The 23,052-nt window shown below is 38.2% G+C and overlaps 1 protein-coding gene across 1 annotated transcript in view; it reads right to left on the bottom strand.

Moving 5' to 3' along the window:
• Positions 1 to 22,544, bottom strand: part of igsf3 (immunoglobulin superfamily, member 3) — a 350,930-nt gene extending 328,386 nt beyond the window's left edge. The window contains exon 1 of the mRNA XM_039743746.1: positions 21,142 to 22,544. Coding sequence (XP_039599680.1) covers positions 21,142 to 21,181 — 40 coding nt within the window. The 5' untranslated portion in view covers positions 21,182 to 22,544. The remainder of the gene's footprint in view (positions 1 to 21,141) is intronic.
• Positions 22,545 to 23,052: the final 508 nt, after the last annotated feature.

Consider the following 23,052-nt stretch of genomic DNA (forward strand, 5'->3'; position numbering starts at 1 on the left):
AAATAAGAGCACAGGCAGCAAAACACGCAGTCATGTTTTGGCTTTGTGCACACACAGATCCAGGGATCTCAGCGCATATAAAGACAATACGGTATAAATGAAATGTCGACGACTAAGAGAAGAAGAAAGCAGTGTGAAGAAAAAAAGACTCAAAAGTGTTGGAGAGAAAAAAGAGCAAAAAAGAATAATCTAGGTGCAAATTAAGAAAATAAGGAAAGTAATTGTCACCCTGGAACAAGTGGAATTTAAAAAAAAAAAGCACGTCCAATCAGGCTCAGAATTAAAAGACAGAGAGTAAAAGACAAAGTAGAACTTCATAAAGACGTTCACAAACGTTGGCACTATACACATGCAGAGAAGGTTAGAGATTTTGAAAACAGTGGAATTCGAAAGGCTCAAAAAAAAAAAAAAAAAATTTGCCGCGATACATATGTGGAGAAAGTTAAAGAATATGAAAGTAGGAAAATCAGGAAGTATAAAAAAAAAAAAAAAGAAAGTAAAGATCGCAGTAGCGCAAAAAACGGAAATTATTACTTGAAAAAGGGAAAATAATCACCATGGACCAGGTGTCATTGGAAAAAAAAGTAGGAAAAAGCAAGGTCAGAAATAAGACGTCATAAAGAGGTTAAAAGCCAAGGGGGCCAAACACATGGAGAGCAGGTTAGAGATAATGAAAACTGGAAATCAAAAGACTCAAAAAAAAAAAACCACGTAGGCGCGAAACACAGGCAGAGCAAACACAGAATATGAAAGCAGAAAAAAACAACAGTGTCAAAACAAAGAAAGTAAACATCGCATTAGCGCAAACAAAGACAAATTATTACTCTGAGAAATAACGAAAAGGCGAATAGAGATTGAATATATGGACATAGGTGATATGCCAGAAGTATGTACAGTAAATATTGGAAGGCTTTGAAGTTTAAGTCAGTAGTACTAGGGTGTTGTACCGTGTTAGCCATTATGAATGTAGAGAAAAGCCAAGCGAAATGACACCTTTTATTGGCTAACTAAAAAGATTACAATATGCAAGCTTTTCGAGGCTTGCATCTTACCTGAAGAAGGGGCCCCGAGTTGCCTCGAAAGCTTGCATATTGTAATCTTTTTAATTAACCAATAAAAGGTGTCATTTAGCTTAACTTTTCTCTAAGTTTAAGTCAGAGAATTTCAAAAATAGGGTTTACCTCACATGCATTTATTGGTTACTTTGCAAAAAAAATTATTAACTGCTGATGATGTTGATCAGTTTGTCTGTGCTGAAATTCCAAACAGAGAAACCTACCCTGAATTATGGTACAAAGTCATTAAACATGTCTCACTGACCACATTTAAAAGATTCAGCATAATGGGACTTAAAGATTCCAAATATTGTTTTTACAGAAGTTCTGAAATAAAAGTGAAACTAATGAAATAGCAACAATTCAAAGAAAAAAAAAAGCTTAAAAGTGTGTATCCGGAAAACCAAAACATGGGGGTTGGCGAGCAAAGTGAGCGAAGCCCCCTAGTTTTATGAAAAACATTAGCCAATCTTTCAGCTACCTAAATTAACCCATTCATAAACCATTACCAAAAAGACTCACCAGTGCTGAGAAAGGACAATTGGTAAGCGACTCATTTTAATGTTTTTAAAGCCCTTTGTGCACTTACCTGGAGCACCAATATCAGTGTGGAAATGTTTGGTAGGCTTTGTTGCACCTTATTAACAATCATTTCTATTTTGCATCAGACCAACTTGTATATTTCCATGGTTGGTAGAACAACCTGTGGATTTTTGTGCTGGTGGTTGTGGTATTGTTGTTCGTGTTTAAAGCAGGTTTAGCAGTAGTTGGTTGTACAATGTAACAATCCATTTTAGGAATGTACGCATTTTACGTAGATTTACAAAAGGTGATCCAAGTGTCAGAGCCAAGTTTTAGAAGGATAGCAACAGTCTAACTTTTTTATTAAATACTAGTCTTTTCCAGCGGCCCTGCCCGTGTAGTAGTGAAACAGGACAAACTTTAGAAATCAATAAACAAAAAGGTATCACTAGCTAAGTGGAGACAAGTTACGCTCCAAAACACAGAGGTAGACTGGCTGACTCCCCACTTCTAACGTCACTCTTCCCATTCCCCTCAGCCCAAAGCCTCTGTCTTGGATTAGCACGAATATATTGCTCCTGCTAACAAACTAGGATTCTTAGCGCGGTGAGAGAAGTCACAAAAATCAACCGGAATATTCGTGCTAAGAGAAGTCACAAAAATCAACCGGAATTTTCAAGCAAATTCTAGAAAAAATCTGATCTAAATCTGTTAAGTAGTTCTCTCCTGAAATGTGGACAGACATACAGACAGACACATATTATAAATTTTTGCCCTTTCCATCCCGACTATTTACTAAGCTGCCTTCTACCTACTTAAGAAAAAAAAAATATTTTTTTTAATTAAAAAAACAAAGTTTCTTTTCACTCAGACCAACAGAAGGGCTGAAATCAGAGACAACAGCCAACCTAGCAAGGAAGCCAGCATTCTCAACAGGATCCTTAATGGTGACAAACCATTCTGAAGGCGAGGTGCTGACTCAGAGCAGACCGTTATTTAACAGTCTTGAGCAGCTTGAATGGAGGAGGAGGAGGCAAGTAAATCCTGATTTAAAAAGTACTCAAGGATGAAACAGACCTCTTTCTACATTATGAAAAATGGTCTTTGAAGTTTCTTTTTATCTGTAACCACAGCATTTTGGCACAAGTTCTAACTTTGGTCTAAACAAAATTCAGTCCTGCAGTGCACAGTTTCATAGGAAAAGCTAAAATCTGCAGCCTGACAAGATGTAGTATTTTATAGCCCTTACTGTGAAAGCAGCTACAGTATATACACAATAAAACCTAAACGATTATACCTCACCCATAGTAAAAGCATAAAAGAAAACACAAAACAGGAAAGGCCGGATAATTATATATCCAAACATAAAAATATACGTGCAACTAGTAACTTTCCTTTTAATTACCCAACGATCCCTAGAAGAAACAATTAACACCATTTTTACATCTGGAGAAATGGAAGCCTAAACTTCATTTCAAAATGTAAAGAAGCAATCTTACCAGAAAAAGGTCTTTAAAAGGGGGTGTTTAAAGAAGCTGTCAGCGAGTAGATTGGAGCTGAAGCACAAGGACAAGACTCCATCAACTTTAAAGATGTCAGACTGTCAACTTTATTACTGGTCTTTCAACACGGTATCTTTTCATCCCCTGGGTCATGGTAGCTATTTCATGAATACTGCAGTTGCAGTCTTACTTTGGAAGACATTAAAAACCTCACACATAATATATTTTTATTAAACTTTTTACTATAAATTTAGAAAATTAAAATTTTATACCATCAACTATGCCCAACCATGAAGTTGAGAAATCATTTAGCCTCTTTGAAAAACTTAATTTGTATGAATAAGAATACACCAGTGTGGTTCTACAACAAAGATGAAGATGTCAGAAAAAGAAGATGGAACTAAAGAGAGATAGGTGGAGCAAAAATGTCCAACCTGAAGCTAAAATAAGGCGACTGGCCTACCGAGGACAAATGCCTTTGCTGTATACAGTGGGACCTACGGCTACTGCTGAAGGTGGAGGCCGAGCATGCTTTTCCCAGAAAAGGCTTCTTTTTATGTTGCCAAGGTGGACGGTTTTCTAACCATTTTTAATTACAGTTGTAGGAGACATTTTTCAACATTCTTATCTAAAGGTAATTTTATTAATCTTGTTAGCTGCAGAAGCACATTGTTTAGAGTGGACAGCTAAAAGCTTCAAATGACAGTATGAAGTTTGCACAGATCTATCAACATTTTGTAAGTCTATAATTGAGGTGTTTACATCTTAACACTACAGTAGAGAATTTGATGGTAAGGAGGAGTCCCTAAATGTTGCATTTCTACATCCTGAGCATGTTACTTTTCAAACAATTTTAGCTGAAATAGCTACAGATGCCTGCTTTGCTTAGTTATATTCTAATCTATTTGAATCATGGTTTCTGACACGCTGGCTGCTTACATGATAACTTACCAGTTACAATAAAGAGAGACGTGCACGCATACAAAAGACAGTGCCAAAAGTGTATGAGAAATAAGAGTTATTTTAAACTTCATTCTGTTTCCATTAACATACCTTAGAAACACTGAGGGCATGCTTTTGGAAACTGGAATGTTTTCCACTTCGCAGTGGCCATATTTGGAAAATTTAAGGCTTGTTAGCTTTGGCATCAGTACCCCATAAACCACCACTATAAACAGCGGAAGATACAGGTTTTTAAAATTTGTTGTATAAATAGTTCATTTAACACCACAACTTTCAAAGGAAAAAAATGTTTGTTAAGATTGTGGAAAAATAAACTTGGTAATTTAGAGGTCAGTTATCTTTAAGTAAGAGGTCTTTACAAACAAGAATGCTTTAAGTACATCAAGTTTGTTTGGTTAGCTAATAGCCAAGTGGTCTGCTGAGATGGAGCTTATACTTACTGTATGTCCTGACTTTTATCTAGACAGTCTACTGGAAATGGAAATCATGACACCTTCATTCACATCATGCCCTGTGCAAGCCATTAAAACAAGACAAAAAAAAAGCCTGTCACATTTACTGCTTCTTTACAAGCATGTGAAGAGCCAACAAGTCAGCCTGTCAGAATGATCTGCAGAAAACCTTATCTGCATTGGTGTCAATGCTTCGCACCACACACAAACACACACAACAACAGAGACACTAGACAAAACAATGAATCTTTACTTTTAGACTGAGTTTGCCAAGATTACAAGAATCGGGTTACTCAATTGTCTCCAGCATTTGCAGCATAGCAAGGAAAAACCACAGCTGTTGTCTTTTCAAATTACGTGCTTGCACAGCTGACTACTGCTTTAGTTTTGACTTTGATGAGCAAATAAACCTGACCCGAGAGGATGAACAACACTATAGACTGTAAAAAAAAGGAGTCTGGAAACTTGACTAAGGAGTCATATGTTCAGATGTTCATTCTAGATGAGCACTTATGTCCAGGACTTTTCGTTTTAAGGAATTCAAAAAGTATCTTCCTTATAAAATATTAAATAAAAAATCCTTTAACTTAAAATAACAAGTCTAGACCGAAAAGGGCAGTTCAAGTGATCCATTACGCATATGGAGTACAATCAGATTCTTACTTGCATATGTGACCAACATGCAACCCAACAATCTGCTACGAGTCTGTCTAAACTTACACGCAGAGATCTTATAACTCTGTGTTTTAGGATACACTAGCGTTGCTGAAAATTTAAGCTGCCCACACAACCAGAAAGTAACTTGCTGTTCACCACTGGGATTTTCTTTCCTTACTTTGCAAATTCCTTAATAACCAAATCCATATCACCTTTTCCCCCCAGCGCCTAGAGGTCAGCAGAATCCCATTTACCCTCTTGGTTACCTTTTCACATTGCAGCGTCAATTATTCCCACGCGTGAAAATTTCAATTTCAGGAATTACCTTTGAAACAGAAAAGACTATTTAAATGCCTAACAGTTAAAATGCTGATCTACAGGATAAAACCATAAAATGATTTTTGAACATCGTATGATAGGTGGGAAATACTCTGCCCTAAAATAAAAGGCTGGCACAAAATAAACTGTTAAGAATTTGTATGTTTAAGTGATAAGGCAGACCAGTTAATACTACCCAGTGGCCCATCTGTTAGGCTGTCAAGCAGCAGGCCAAAAAAAAAAGTTGATGTCATTTTTAATAAACCACTAAAAGACAATTTCTCTCCATGGAAAAGGTTATTCAATTAAACTCCTTTGTTATCTGAAAGCTCTGATAAAGAGAACGAAAATACAGCTAACTGTGGCCTTCATGCTCATGCTTCGCATCTACTGTAGTTTTGAAGAAAATTTCATGCTGTGAAATCTGTTTGATCTGTCCACTAGCTTCCTGAAATACAGACTGACTAATGGAGTTACAAAATGTACAAAAAGTATGCTCTTTTCCTTTATGCTTGTGGGCTTTTAATTGAAAATACCTATAGGACAATCACTCAGCCTAGCAAGGTTACAAGCGACACATATGATCTGCTGACCCGTTTTATTTACTATAGGAGAAACCTGAAGATCCGAGCGATTACATCCCATACGCAACAAAAATGCATGTAGTAAAAAGGCAAAGCTTGTAAAAGTAGGAATTGTACTAGTTCATTATTGCTCTATAAAACCTTGATTGACCCATTTAACTGGCCTTTTTAATACTTTGTGGAAGCAAAACATATGGAGGCACAGAAGACTGTAAAGTTGACATCACGTTTTGTTCCAAACTGATGCGTCTTCAGTCCAAAAGCTCTCCATCTGTCAGGTGGCAGATTTGAACTGACATAGTGCGAGTCGTTTGTGTCAACAACAGTAGATTGCCTATTTGAGTAATAACTCCAATGAGCGTCAATAAAAAACATAAAAGGGTTACTAAATGAAAAAGTTTTACTGAACAATTTTATAGTAGTTTTTGAAGACAATCCATGGAAAACCTTTTAACACAACTGATGGGTCAACAGTGATGACATACAGAGATGCTAGGTGTGTAAACAAACCTTAAAGCCTTCTTAGGCTTTCACTGAATAATTAAAATGGGGAAAAATTGTATAAAAAATTGTGAAGTATTACTTTAAAGGCTATATTACATTATTCAACAATTTTCAGTCATACCCTTCATTTACATAATCTCAGTAAGTTGGTGGTAGTCGGCAGTACACTCACATAAATCCCGTCACTTAGTATGGCATACTTGACGACTCATCTAGAAAAAAATCAAAAAGGTAGAGGTAGGCTTGATGTGTATGAGAGCTTATAACCAATGAATGCTCATCCAGATGTACAAAGCATTAACTGCAGTAATGAAGAATAATGAATGCAGGTGTTTTGGACCTTGAAAACCATAGGGGAACTGATGTCTCATGTACCATGAAAGAAAGAGGTGGTGAAAAAGACAGATTACAGCTGAAATCATTGTAGTTGTATATTAATTTTTACAGCTGCACTGGCTATGGCAGGCAGCACGTTCTTGGCTGTGATAAAAAGTATGGCTGTGTTGAAAAGATGAAAGACAGTCACTAAATCTGTGACACGTCTAGCAAGTTTCAGTCATGTAATCTGAGATGGGCTAACTACAAGATCAGCAATGTTGAAAAGTCAATCAGATGAAATGGTTAGGAAAAATAAGCTTCACAATTTACTTCAAAAAAAAAAAAAAAAAGTGTTGAAATTCACACACACACAAAAAAAAAAATCATTAAGATCACAGAGTATTTCTTATTCCATCGGCAGAATTTCCATCTGGACGCTGCTTCCATGAAGAGTTTGAATATTCTCCCAATGTCTGCATGGGATTTTCCTCAGAGTTCCTGGTTTTACCTAGGACATCCATGAACACATGCACTAGGTTAACAAGCAATTTCAAATTAGCCTCTCTATTAGTGTTTGTGTGTCTAGTTTTGGACTGGAAGCCACCCAAAGTCATTTCCTGCCTTTCACTCAGGGTTGCCAAACCTGGCACACTGCCACCTGCAAAACTGAACTAGATTAAAAGGAGTTTGAGAATGTTACTTCATGCATTACACTTATTTTGTTGGTCTCCAACTTAATCTAACGTTGGCAATATGTCTAGGTTTTCAGTGTTGTGTAAAATGGGATCGGCCGCTAGTTATTTTTTTTTCTAATTTTAGATGGATTTGGCACAATTTATTTGTATTTGGGGTTTTTCTGCTAGATCTTTCATTTGTACCATTGGCTCTCCACCACCTTATCTTAATAAAAAAAAAGGGCAAAATGTATAACTCAAATGGATAGTTAGAGACCCACAGTCATAAAACACTTCATCTGTATGTTATGGCAGTGTGTAAGTATAAACACAACAAAAGCTTCACTTTATTATTCAAGACATAAAGCTTTTTGGGGGTCCAAACCTATTTTTGGCCTTCTAGACCCAGAAAACTCTCATTGTTAGACCATTTTTAAACCACCTTTTATGCAAGAAATGACACACTTATAGTAAAGAGTAAACCAATAGGTGTCTTCAGCAAAAAATGATCAGAAGAACTTGCAGTTGTGTGTGCCACATCAACTGACCCCTTAATGGGATACACAGAGTTAAAGTTACTCCTTTTCACAAAAGTTTAAAAAAAAAAAAAGGTCTGTTTACCTATGCATTAGCATCAACTTGTTTTTTATTGAGAAACAATGTAAATGTGTGTCATTTTATGCTAATTCATGGTTGCTGATCACAAATACAACAACATTTTTGATATTTGATTCTTTAATGGTGGTCCCAATCCTCAACAAGTCACTCCCAGAAGGTTAAAAAGATTTAAATATAGTCTTCAACTATGCCCCATATGCTTCCCCGCCCCCCCGCCCGGCAGTGTTTCAGAAAACAAAAGGAGAGAAAGAAATTATCAAACTGGACAGAAAGAAGAGTGAGAATTCAGCAAATTTAAGCAAGTAAGAGAGTCTGAATAAATGTTTGTACAACGACTGCCTAAATGGAATTTTTGTCCTGTTCAGATGAAATCTTTATGGAAGATCTTTCTGATATATCAGTAAATAATGATCACAAAAACAAAAATAAAGGAAAACACACAAACTGTGGATATAATTAATGAGCGGTTATCACAGTAAAAATTTTGTATCTCATGTAGGGGAGGAATCAAGAGATCACAAAAGGAAATTACAAAAGTGGAGAAGTATGCAAGGTTATTTAAAAGGAAGCAAAGAGCGATAAAGGGACACACTCCCTATTCAATGTGTATAGCAGACCTAAAAATAAATATGAGAAGTCATTACAAAATAGATGGATGACCATACTGGAAATCAGCAAGTTAGAGAGTCTCCCTTATGTATTGTTCACATATCCTGGATGGCCGTTATAGAACCGTGACAACCAAAAATCCATCTTCGGTGGCTCTTTACATATCAGGGCTCAGCTGGACTGTAGAATCTGAAGCTGCAAAAAAGAAGGGTTATTAGACTGAAATGGCACCAGGATTTTTGTAAGGCATTTCACAATCTCCTGCCCGAAGTTTGTATCCTGCCTTGCGCCCGGTTTTGGACCCTGTAGTTAGGATATAGCGGGTTGGATAATGGATGGATGGATTTCGCAATTATGACTGCAAATGAAAAAAGCTGCTACAGAAGTAAATTCTCAGCATGGTGTACAAACTGCTATCTTATGCAAGGACACACTTGAGGTTAAGGGGGAGATTTATTGTTGTTGATAGGATAAATGGCCCTCCAATCCCCCTTAATAAAGATTGACAAAAACTTTCAGTTTAGCCAAAAATGAAGAGCACTTTCATAATTTAGCTCCACGCTCTGCATTTTCAGTTAGAAAACTGAGCAATATCAGTATGCAGTGGTTTGAGAAGTACTAAATAAATAATACATTTTTATTACTAAAATCTGCACGTAAACGTGCAATGTCATGCTACATCCAAAATGCCAGATTAACTCGCCATTAAGAACGTCGGACAAACTCAGCAGATACGAAAGTTCTTTACCCAACCTAAACAGAGATTAATTTAATTTTTATTGCAAGCTTTTTCTCCACTTTACACATTTTACTAAAGACTACTATACATACTATTCAGAAAACATAACCTAAATTTCATTTAGAAGTTAAATATCTAAACACAAAATCAGTGTTGCATTTTAGGAAGCTGCATCACCTACACAACAGCTATCATTATTAACATTAGTAGAATTGTGAGGACAACAGGCCATTCAGCCCAGCCAGCTTTTCCATCCTATTCAAGTAAACTGTCCAAAACAACAATCGAGTAGAGATCTGAATATTCCTAAAGTCCAACTCTCTACCACACTACTTGATAACAATGTATTCCATGTCTGTGGTTCTTTACATGAAGAAAGACTATAAAATTTGTGCAAAATCTGCCCTTAACATCTTTCCAACAGTGTCCTTGAAGTGGGTACAGAGAACTGATGGGTGGATTATACAGACATACTTAACACAAATCAATGTAAAATCAGAAGTCACAGGTCGTACTCGCAAAGCATTATAAGCACGCAATTAACCCATCCTTTTTCTCATATACAACAAATGTTGTGCCTTACAATAATCTTCAAAAATGACTGAATCTTTACCAAATTAATTTTATTTGTGTGTGGAATTTACATATTTTCCACAGGTTTGTGTTGGTTTAGTACATTTCTTCATCATATTCTTGACATAACCTGATTAAATATTAGAAGCAAGCAAGGCTTATTTTAAAACATGTTGACGGAAATTGGGCAAGGTCTTTTTCACTAACTGCAGACGTTTTGGTTCCATAATAAATGTAATAAATCAGAAAATCAGTAAATGAATGAATGAATGACAAAACTGCATGCACTCCCATTTTATTAACCCTAAGGTCATAGCAGGCATCCTCTCTTTGAGGGGCCTTCTTCAAAATAATCTCCCATTAATAATAAAGACCTTGAAAACCTGTACAGACATCTGCAACTTTCACACATGGATTTGAGTGACACTTGTCTAAACGTACGAGAAAAATCTATGGGAAAAGCCACTTAGTCAAGTGGATACAGGAAGTACAATGACAGTATTAAGGCTATCAGATCTCAAGGACATGACTAACAGGAACATCCGTGGGAAGTGCAGAAATTAAATGGTAAAGTAAAGGCTGCGATAAACAAGAGTGCTGCAGCGCCCTTTATTTGCTGGCTAACTCACAGATTAGGAATACCTTATTCTCTACACAAAACAAACTGCATGTTTAACTTGGGCTAGAAATTAAAGCATTCAGATTTATTGAAGGACAGTAAAAAGGTTCTCAACAGGTTTTGTTATGTTGCAAGTAGATGCCAGGCAAGAGAAACAAAACTAAAGTATTAGGATGGTACAGTGGAGCTGTAATTAGTACTGTGCCATCACAGATCCAGGAGAATGGATCACTATGTAACCCTAAAACTTGTATTAAGCCATTTCAAAAACAAAATTATTGTTTTTTTTTTCTCCCACATCACATACATGTGAAGTTTATAGGTTACTCCAAACTGGAGCAGTATGATCAAGCCTGGATACACTACAGGTCAAACGTTTCTGAACGCACAATTTAATGACTTAAAAGAGGAATAGAACTAATAAACAATGGTAAATAAAAAAATAAATAAATGAATCATTAATTATACAAAATCTTATTCAAATTTTTGATTCATCAAAGTAGCCACCCTTAGTCGATATAACAGCCGAACTGTGGGAACCATTTTAATTTAGAATGCTAGTCACTCTATACAAGTCATGAACTCTGCCTCCAGTAAAAGAACCCCAGACCATCACACGTCCTCCTCCACATTTGATAGTTGGTGTCACACACTGAGGAACCATCCTTTCACCAACTCAATGGCGTAAAAACACCCTGCCTGATGAACCGAACATTTCAAATTTTGATTCATTGGTCCATAAGGTTTTCTTTCAGTCTGCAGTAGTCCACAACTAGTATTTCAAGGCCCTATTCTGTCCTTTAAGGAATGGCTTTCTTACTGCCACTCACCCTGTAAAACCTGCAGCACAAAGTCTCCTCTTCACAGTAGAAACTGAGACTTGCTTCTGTCAACCACTGTTAAGCTGTTGTGCTGTGAGGCGCCAATCACACAAGCTGGTGACCCTCAGAAAGTTGTCTTCTGATTGGGTTGTGACTTTGGGTCTGCCAGATCTCTCCCCATCAGTTTATTTCCGTTTCCAATTGCCTTTGGATTGTGCAGGACACCACTGTACTTACTAACAATTACTGACACTTTGCTTGTTGTTGCAGTTTCTCTAAATGAAAGACCTACACTTCGAAGGGTAATGATGTGTTGTCTCATTTCATTTGTTAATTGCCATTTTTTTGTCATTATCACTGGAATTTATAACTTTCAACAGTGGATTATAGTAGCACTTCAGAGGGTGTAGTAACACAGTTTTGTTCCAACTCTGCTTTAAGACAGAAGAGGGGTTTTAAAATACAAACAGAAGTTGGGACACCTGTGTAAACGGTTTACTTCAATTTGCAAGGCTTAATTTATTTTAATTGCTGCAGAACATCTGTAGGTTGTAGCCTATTAGTTGTTCCCTAAAGAAAGCCCATTTGTAATATTTTGACATTTTGTTGACACCCCCACCCCAATTTAAATTTAAAACCTCTGTCAGTTTACTATTTGCCTTTTCACCACTTTAGGTCATCTATTGCATTTCAACTGATTCAATCTAAAACTTCACCTATAGTGAATATGAATGAAAGTGCCCAGCATTGGACTTGCACTGTGCACAATTCCTGCCTTACACCTAATGCTACATATAAGTTGGTTATTAAAGAGTATTTTAAGGCCTGATTTTTTTTAACAATAGCAGTGATAAACATTGAGGTTTTGTTTGAAAATATTGGGGGCAGTTAGATACACAGAGATTCAGATAGGAAGAATAATTGATACAACAGCCAGACTCTCCTGAAATCCAAGGTCAATGTCTGTTTCAAGTAGAATAAAGAAATATGTCAGTGTGTAAATGGTCTTCTTTGCACGACGTTCTGATTGGCACTAATATCCCACTGTATGCTTAGTCTTTCTATTCTCTTACAGATGACAAAACAGAAGAAAACATTTTGAAATGCAGTTATTTCATTATTCAGCCAGTCTGTCTACTAACCAAGATTCAAAAAGCCAAGGTGGACAAACTGCAGTTCAAGCCTAATTGAATAACTTGAATTGGTAAACCATGCAACCAAATCAACTAAAAAGCAAATTAAAATAGGGTAAACATGTGTTACAGTATTTACATTCACAGGAAAGTAATATGCCTGATCTTGCTGAAAATTCACCTCCTTGCACAGACCGGTGTCTCTCACAAGCCCTTTGTGACCTTGGAATAACGAAGTTAAACACAGATTGGTCAATGTAAAAATAAAGACTAAAAATTAACTTATTGTATTATTTTATTCAGGGCAGCAATGCTGTACAATATATCCAATATACTGGGTTCAAATGGCTTCTGTCCCTATGGAGTTTGTACATTCTGTCTGTGTGAGCTTGTGTGTGTGTGTGTGTGTGTGCACATGAGGGGCTCCTCGGTCTTCCTTACATGTCCCCAAAAACATGTATGTCAAGTTAATTAGCTCCAAAAAGGCCCCATGGCTTCAACACACTAGTGAAACCACATCTTTGGTATAATTTGCAGTTCTACTCACCACACTACAAGACAGACATAGTAGCACTTGAAGCTATGCAGAGAAGAACAACCAAGTGCCTTTCAGGACTTAAGGACATGTCCTGCTCCGACAGACTCCGAGGATTAAGACTGTGTGGGGTGTCTAATTCAGGTCTTCAAAATATTTACAGGCCTTCATAGAACAGATTCAGCACAATTCTTTCAGTTTAATTTTGTATCACATGCTCAAGAGCACCAGTGGAAATTAAGATAAAGAGCATTTAGGACTGAAGACAGGAAGCACGTCTTTTCACAAAGAGTTATGGGAGGAATCTGGAGCAAACTACTGTGAAGTGTAGCTGAAACAGAAACCTTGACAACCTTTAAGAAGTATCTGGATGACATATTGGGACAGCTTAGCTACTAGCTAAACAAATGAGCTTGATGGACTGAATGGTCTCCTCTTGTTTGTTAAATTTCTTAAGCTCCTTATATTTTCCATGATGGTGCACATAATGAACTGGTGCGCAGTCCAGATTGCTTTCCTGCCCTGTGTCCAGTGCTGGCAAGACTGGCCTTGACAGCTCACCTCCCTGAACTAGATTAAGTAGGTCTTAGAACTTTGTGGCATGTAATATATAGTATTCATCAGTCTTTTAACCCTGTTAGACTTGTAGGGGCCAGAATGCTGGAGATTCAACAAGCAGCAACAGATGCAAGTCCCGAAATAACCCCGATGGGAAACTTTCCATTCACAGACCCACACCCACCTGGTTTACAACTCTTTGTCAACTTCACAAATTACACACCCCTCCTGATGTCTCTCTAAAGGCCACCTGTAGTACAAGTCGTTAAAAACACCTTTTCGAACTAATGGGCCACCCATAGATCTGACACTGTACCCTCAGGCCACCATTCTGTCATATGTACTAGCAGGGAATGTATGGATGGCTTGCACTTTTGATAAGACATTCTGTCTTCAACCTATTGAGCTGCTATGCCATTAGGATTAGAACTGCCACATCCTTTTTAATATTCGAAGACAGGATGAAGATTGAAGTCTTAGCAGCCCTATCTGGTTAAAATTAGGCAGTTTCTTTCATATATTTTTCAGAATTTGTTAATTGAATGCATTTTTTGCATGGTGGGGCTGTGTGGTGGCAAAGTGGTTTGAGCTGCTGTCAAATAGAGGCAGAGACTGAAGTACAGTTCTTTGTGGAGTCTGTATGTTCTCCCTTTGTCCACACAATTGTTTCCCAACAGTAATACAGTACTAACAGTGTCAGAGGACATGGTAGGTAGGCTAGTTTGAGAATAAATCGGCTGCCTTTATGAAGCAATGCCAACAAACAGCTTCTTTTAAAACTGGAAGGAGTCCAAAATGCAGTTCAGTTTGGCTTTGAAATAGTATCTATCTTCAATGCCAATCCTGTTCATTATTTCAATCCTAAAGTCACCATCTGGACAGTATCCCTACCCCATGTACTGTAACTGAGGCTAAGGGAATTAACTGACCAATCAGGAGTCTCAAGAATGCTATCCAATGAAATTTTTGGAAATTTAGTCCACCCAGGTGGTGCTAGTGATGTGACGCCTATCGGTTTTTTGATTTTGTAGTGTTCAGCATGTATTCTTCACAACCCTCCTTCCTTCACCCCAAAGTGAATGTTGCCATTGTTAGCGCATTAGTAATGCAGGATACTCGGCTTCATTGTTAATTAAAAACACACCACAACCTTGGGTAATCTGGACTTTACATGAATAAAGGGTATGTGACTACGGCGTGATGTTAACCATCTACCACTGCAGCCTAGAGCAAAGTTGGTTCCTGTTGGTGCTCCTGGAGACAGGCTTCATCTGACAACAAACCTAAAATTGAATTGAGGTTGGTTATAAAATTAGTAAAGTGAATCAACTGGACCAAAGTGAGTGGCTGTCTACATGCAAGACTGCCCCCTGATGGACTGACATTCCTTCTAGGTTTGTTTCTCATCTTCTGTTGGACATTCACAGGATAGGCTTTCATCCCTTACAACCCAAAAACTGTATGTGGATAAGGATAGATAAACTGGACTAGTGGGATGAAATGTAGGCCTGTGGGCAAGAGTGTCCCAGTAATGGACTGATATCACATTAAAGGAATGATTCTTGCCCAGTACCTCAAACTGCTGGGAAAGGTTACAGTTCTGTACATCTAAAATGGAATCAGATTATGGTCTGGATGGATTGATGGGTAGATAAAGGAGCTGGTCATGTCGGTATGCATCGGGACTGTCCAAATGCATCTCATTTAAGGCTGGTTCCTACTTTGTGTGGAATGTCCGTCCATATGCTCAGTGCTCACCAAGTCCCTGCAGACTCAGAAAATGAATAGATGGCTAGTTGAGATGTTGCTAGCTGCTTTGCCCTCCTGTAAATATTTCAATGCCACACTTATGCTCAGATTTGTCTTCATGCATTTGTGTTTTACAAGTCACTGTGGATTGAAATGTCAGCTAAACAAACAATGTAAATAATTGATCAGCACCAATTAAAACAAGAGCAAGCCAATGGGCAGCAGGAGGAAAAGCCAAATCACTGTATACAAGAGCCACCCCCACCACAATCAAGACATGCAGGGAGAAGTGACAAAGCATCCCACGTACCATCACGCTGCCAACATCAACGTTAATTAAATGAAATTAAAGCCTGTTCTGTGCAGAAGCTTTTTTGGATTAGTTTTTTTTTTTTATATATATATAAAACAAAACAGGTGTGAATAGTATACCTAATGTTACAGGATTCATTGATGTTTGAGGTGTCAGGTAATTTTTCTACCCAAAATTGACAGGAGCATACATAGAAATTAAAACATTTTAACCTTTTGACCAAATGTCTCACGCTCATCACCTGGCAAGCCTGTGTCACAGAAGCTGAGCCCCATAAATCAAAGCGGCTAAGAGAAGCTGCTGTACATTTGTTCAGTGCAGCTGCTATTTAAAGGCTGAAAATACAATGGGAAACTCAAGAACTTGCAACCCACATTGATGATTCATAGTCCTCTCAAAACTTACGTTAATAGACAAGAGAAAATTAATTAAAAACAAAAAAATGTCACTCACACATTTTACTGGAGCTCTGGTTGAATGGGATTTAAAAAGCAACAAAAGCAAGCATTACTATTCACAGCACACTCAAAGCATGGTAAAAAGGTTAAGGGGAAGCATAATAATTATAAAATATATGTGAAGGCATTGAAGATACTGTACATGAAGTTGTCAGTTATTAGGTACACCACCCCCACGGTCACACAAATTCCACATTCCAACACGTCATGCCATGGAGGTGTGTGGTATAGATCAGGCTGACATGCATTTCTAGCATCAGCGACTGTTCAACTGAGATCTGGAACCCTTAGCAACTCTGAATGTGACACAAGTATTCCCCGAGTCAGTTTTAGCCTCTCCCAAATGATGTTGTCATGGGCTTTCACACACAACTGCTTCAATGGTTTGACTGAAAATGGTGCAAAAACAAAAAGCAACAGGCAATCGGGGGTCAAAAGAAAAAAGCAAGAATTGTACAAGAATCGGACGAGCAACATCCAAGTAAAATTGCATCTAAATTCGGTATTGTTGTGTATTGGATGTGGCCTCAAATGCACTACAGTAATCAAACACCATGATGGGTATCAACTTTGCCGGCGATAAACAGGGAAAAAAAATAAATAATAAAATAAAAGCAAGCACCATCTCCCACAGAAGCAGCAAAACTGGAGAAAAGTTGCTTGGCCGGGCAAATCCCGATTTCTTTTGCGTCATGCTGATGGGAGGATCAGAATTTGGTAGAAGCAACGTGAGCCCATGGAGTCTTCCTCTTTGGCATCAACCATTCAGTTTGGTGGTGGTATTGTGATTGTGCAAGCATTGTTTTACTGGAATATATTAAAAGTACTTGAAAACAATTGAAAAAATGACAAGGAACATCTGACAGTCACTACGGACTCAACTGATGCCTTCACACCTACATTTTATCCACACTTAATTTAGACGGACACTACTAGCATGATGTTAAAAGGCATGTATCGTCCTATATGCCTCTGGAAACATGACATCAGGTTTTCATTCCTTCATCTGCTTACAGTCTCTGGATCTCAACTCTATCCAGCATCCTGAGATGAGGTGGAAAGGTCTGTATGCAGCAAGACTGTGTAGCCATCCAACCACATAATTATTACCGCGAGATTTCTGAATAACAACATGTCCAACAACTGATGCCTGCTCAGATGAATTCATGTTATGCTCAAGGCTAAAGGAGGCACAGCACACAGCTAGGTAGGTATACCTAAAACTGGCAGCTTAGTGCACAAGTCATTGGCAGTAGTAACTCAGAAAATTACACTTCCTGGATTTTAGCAATTGGCAAAAGGGACAAATGTCCATAAATACCACACTCCAAAATCTAACAGGCACAGCAGCTTTTCTGCCACTGTCAAAAAAAGAAAATAAAAAAACATTCTATGAATAGAGAGCAGTAATGGCACAGCTGATAAAACTGCTGCAGATCCACAGATCCAGCACCTGGAGTTTGAATCCTGCCAACTTAACCAACAATGGCCCTGAAAACAAAGCTGGTGTAGCGTCCAGGGTCAGCTCCCATTTCTATTGTGCACCCCCCAGTGCTGCTGGGATAGGCTCAAGACATTCATAATAGTAAACTGAATGAGATTGTTATATGAATAGATTACAAACTAAAGAACAACAACAAAACAAAAAATTAAAATCATCTCAACGACATGAAAGCAGATGTACAGAGCTGTTTTAAAGCAAACTAAAAAAGTAAATTACTGTACAGAAGCCCACTCTCTTCACTAATCATAATCTGAAGGCAGCTTACAAGCTCAAAAGTGTTTTCAAATAGTTTTAAAACTGAAACACAAGCAAGTTAAGGGACTGCCCTGGGGGTGACCGAGCAAATTAATGCCAGAGTCAGACACTTTCTGGCTTGTAGTCCAAATCCTTATCCTCCAGGCCACTAACAAGTCCCCACATCTACACAGGGTTGTCACTTCTGCATCCTGACATACTGAAGCATGTACATCTTAATGGACTACTCCAGTATCCCAAGTGACCCTTTATGATGTTTTACACCAGCAATTACAAGATAACAATAAAACAAATCCTTCCATTTCACCTTCAGGCAACCTGTCTAACCTGACAGGTGAAGGCTGCTCATGCAGCACCAATCATAAAAATCATTAAAAAAATACCACCATACCACATACATATATTATTTATATACACACACAAGCATATACAGAGTATATTGTGAGCCACTTCTTAAAACGACGCTTTGTCAGTTAATGTCTCAATAAATAAAATAAACTGTGGGCTACTACTGGCAAGACTAACTGGTACAACATTCAAAATCAGAGTTAAAACACCACCATATTCAAGCGACAACGCTCCATCCATCCAGTGATTGTCCTGAGCCACTGAATGCATTTGAAGTGCAAAGGTTCAAAGAAGACATTAAATCGAATGAAAACCCATAGCCGTTTAAAACCTCTATGAGAGAGAATGGGGATCCTGACATGGACAGCCTGGTGTACACTTTTGTTTTTTAAACTGAAAAATTCAATCATATATGCTTTTTCTGACTAACACAGTGACAGAGCTTTACATGGCCAGGACAGCCACCCCCAACTCATCTATATACCTGAAAGCCTTGGTTAAGGTTTGCCATCAACCACTTGTTTAAGGACTTGTGTACGCTTTTCTATACAAGCACCTATGACTTTTAAAAGGTGTCTGGATAAGAGAGCTTTCTAAATAAATGAAAATTCTTAAAATTAATTCCACCTTTGCAATGAATGTTTCTTTGGGAGCTCAAAGTTATCGGCAAGGAATTCTATTACACTAGAGCCCAAGTATTTTCAATTTACTATTCAATTACATAAAGTGATCAGATTACAATTTGAGGATGACCCATTCTTATTGATCTTTTTTTCTTTGCTTAGGTTGCATTTATTAAAAATAATGCATAGTCTCCTAAAGGAGGCTAGGATTTGAGGCCAAACAGATCTCATCTTTCATGATGCTCTAAAATATTAATATAGTATCTTTAAATCAAGTTCCTAAAGTACTTCGACACATTTTTTTGAAGAAAAGTCATTTCTAAATATTCCTCTTTTCTCATTGCTAATGTGCTAGTCCCATATTTCCCTTTAGCTCTAACTGAATAATAGAGGGACAACTGTATTTATTTTAAATTCATCTCTTTATTGACTGAATGCTCTTAATCCAATTTGGGGACTTTGGGAGATGAAGCCTACTTTGTCAGCTCTGGGCACAAGGCAGGACTTTGCACTCATCAGGGTGCCAGGTCATCACAGGAGGACAAACACATCAGGCAGAGACCGACACTCATGCCAGGCTGGTTTATAGTCACCAATCAACCTAATGCTTACATCTCTGAAAAAATTACACGAGCAGCTAATGTAAAATAAATAAAAACAGCACGAACAGTGCAATGACTGGGATTTGAACCCAGCTTTCCTGGTCGCCACTATTCCACCGTTTTATTTTTCTGTTTAACATGAACTCCTCGCACGCCCCACCTTCACTCTGTGCTCCGTTATTCTTTTCTTTCGGTCGATCACATGCATTCAGTCAAATGTTTTATACTCCTGCTTAATGTCTAGACATTTCCAGACTCAGTTTCTCATTTCATTGTTACTCTGCTTCAAGTCTTGGTTTTTCCAATACCTCAGTCTTCAAAAGCTTCAAGTATATCACAAGGTCACAGACTATAAAAGCCTTAACTTTTTTATATATAAATTTGACAGTGCTCTTTTTTGAAAGACACTACATGAAATGATCTGGAATGTCACACTGGAACAGAAAATGGAGAACCCCTTTTCATCTGTTTCTATAAAGTGTATTCGTTCTTTTAAATGAAAAAAATAAGTCATTCTCAGTGGCAATACACTTTCATACCTGTCTTTACTTTAAGGAACAACATCTCTAAATAGTCTTGATCACCTCTGCAGCCTTAGACTGGGGTCAAGATAATCCGATCATAAATGAATCCCCCCGTCCCTTTCTCACAATGACAGGATTTAAAAAAAAAACATAAGTTTGCTGAATTTATGCGGTCCTCGGTTATAAAAACAAAACAAAAAGCACCTTGCCGTGCAAGTTCCTGTGCACAGTAAGATTGAGCCGCAGTCTTCTCCATTTACAACAACTTCTACCATCTGCCTCCGTTTATATACCTGTTAACCCACTGGAAGATGCTCTATAAAATAAAGACGCCTCGCTATGTTAAATGATTTGCCCTCGAAACTTTTTAGTAAAGTGATCAGCACACCTTTATGGGACATCCGATAAAATACGTTGGTACGGTTTTGGATTATTCTGAACAAAGCAGGCGCCAATATTAAAAAAAATGATTCTATTTAGTTTCGAAATCGTACAGATGCAATCCAGCAATCCCAATAACGGTAGGTGGTTATGTAATTCCGGCTCTCTCTTTCATTTTTCTCCCTCCAAGCAGCATTGCCGGCTAATATCATATTATTTGTCGATCAATTGTTGTTTACTGTCCGCACACACCGCGTCGGGAAAACCGCTGGCCGTTCATCTACTGTCGCTAAGCAGGCAGTCCGATTAGAAGGCACCGTGTGGAGAGCACCAGTGAAGGGTGTGGTCAGCCCTGCCCTGCCCTTTTTCTTTGAAAAATGTACTACTTGTAAAGAACAATACTACTATCTTTCCTTTGGTTACATCAGTTTGCATTCACCATAATAAAATAAAAATAAAGAGCGCACCATTTGTCACAAGATACGGAACTCTAGGTGAATATCGTCATTGCCTGCTGTCATGCAGGTGGACGCCGAGTATCTCTAAACCTTCGCCGATTGTATGAGGCCGATTTTTTGTCAATGTAACTGAAAATAAACCATGAAGACGCTGGAAGGAAATAAAACTTACCAAGTAAAAGCAGAGCCAGGGTCAATAGTGAGACGCTCATTTTTCTCCGATGATGTTTCTTGGTAGCGGAGGACAAAATACGCTCCTCTATTTGCGCCCTTGTTTCGCACAAAAGCGATCAGTTGTTACTGGCGAATCCCGAGCAGCGTTCAACCACTCAAAAGCGATGTCAAAACTATATAGATGTTAATCACCCTTCTTGAACTTGTGCTCCTTTTTGAAATAAAAACTATGAAATCGAACCAAAAAAGAAGCCAGCCTCAGAGATCTCCAAGCATTTCTGCCGATCCTGTTCTAGTGATGCCCGTCTGATCACAAGTAGCACCCGGGAATTGCTTACATCTAGCGATCAGTAGGGGTAGATCTCTGGAAAAAAATAGCAAACTTTTCCCATTTAGTTATCCTTCGTATTCAGCTCTTAAGAATCGGATCTGCTTGTAAAACCACTCACTCGTTTCCGTGTAAACTCCTATCCCGCTGATGCTTCAGCTGAGGCTAATCGGATGATAAGTGAGGTCTCGTCGCCTTTCCCGAAATCTCACGTGCTGATCTCTAGGGGAGAGGGTTAGGCGTTTTTGGCCACCGCTTGAGATGTCAGACAGCCGGAGCCGCCAGTGCGCTAACCATGGAACACAAGGCGCTGTTTAAGTCATAGACAAAAAGTCTTTCTTCCTCTGTAGCTTTCCACCTCCTTACATTCACGATGTGAGTCAATTAGCCAATCCCCGCAGAACTGCCGAAGCAGCTTGCTCATACCTTGTCACCTCTCAAAATAAAAAAATAATAATAAAGACTACGTGAGGAATCGTGATTTTAAAAACTTCAGGCCACTCTCCACTTGATTCTGTTTGCAGATCTCGAACCGAAATTGCCCTAGACGATCATCTCCACGATTTTCTTCCTTCAAAACTTCATGATACAAACAGGATGATCATATATCCAATCACGGTGTTTTTTACGAATGAGTTATTGGCTCTTTTTGAAGTAAACGGATGTCTCCAGGAGCTTTACATCACATATGAAAAAATAAAGACAGTGTCCAGATGCTTCACAGCTCACAGAAACTAATTCAAAGGACGTATTTGCTGAAAACATTAGGATGATGTTCAAAACATACGCCAATGACGAGTGTAAAATTAACGAGTTCAACGTTTCGTTTAAATTTCTGAATCACTAATACATATTTACACTATCAGTTTTAAAATTTGAAATTGCCAGACACTGAAAACGAAGATCCGCTACCTGAGCTCCTCCCAAGCTTCGTAGCTACGTGTTAAACCAATTTCTTCAAAGGTGCTCAAGAAAGCAAAATGGGAAAAACGCCTATCCTCTTTTTGTCTCTTTTTCCTTTTGTGTAGATCGTTGTTCTCCCCCCAAAAATCCCTTTCTTCTCTAAATGCAGAGCCCTTTTCGAGGGAGGCGAAATAGTTAAATGGTGGGGACCGATTGGTTCAAATACAAAGAAGGGGCGGGTTCGTTGGGTACTGTTAACCAATAGGACTAACGACTAATTTAAATGAGGCGACGTAAACTCCCTCTGATTCTGCAAGGTGCATTTGACTGTTGAGGTGTTTTCCGTTTTTCCAGTTGCAAAAAAAAGGTGAAAAACGACGCATCTCATATTTTTATACTGATGTACTAAACAGTATTAATAAACCCGTTGCGCGACGCGCAGGCTTGTTTACGGTTGAGGATCTTGTTCTTAACCCCTAGCCGCTCAGAGAATATTCGGATATAAATCTGTTTTGTATTGCTTTTATTGTATTTGTTAGGTAATATATGTTAGTGAAGGAAGTGACTAATAGTGGGCTTACATGATCGCAACCAAAGAAAAAATGCGACGCCTCCTTTCAGTGAGAAAAGCAGAAGCCCCTTTTGTGTATTCCAGGCAGGGGTAAATAAGCGTCAACG

This window comes from Polypterus senegalus, chromosome 2, assembly GCF_016835505.1.
Source record: "Polypterus senegalus isolate Bchr_013 chromosome 2, ASM1683550v1, whole genome shotgun sequence".
In the NCBI taxonomy this organism is placed as follows: domain Eukaryota; kingdom Metazoa; phylum Chordata; class Cladistia; order Polypteriformes; family Polypteridae; genus Polypterus; species Polypterus senegalus.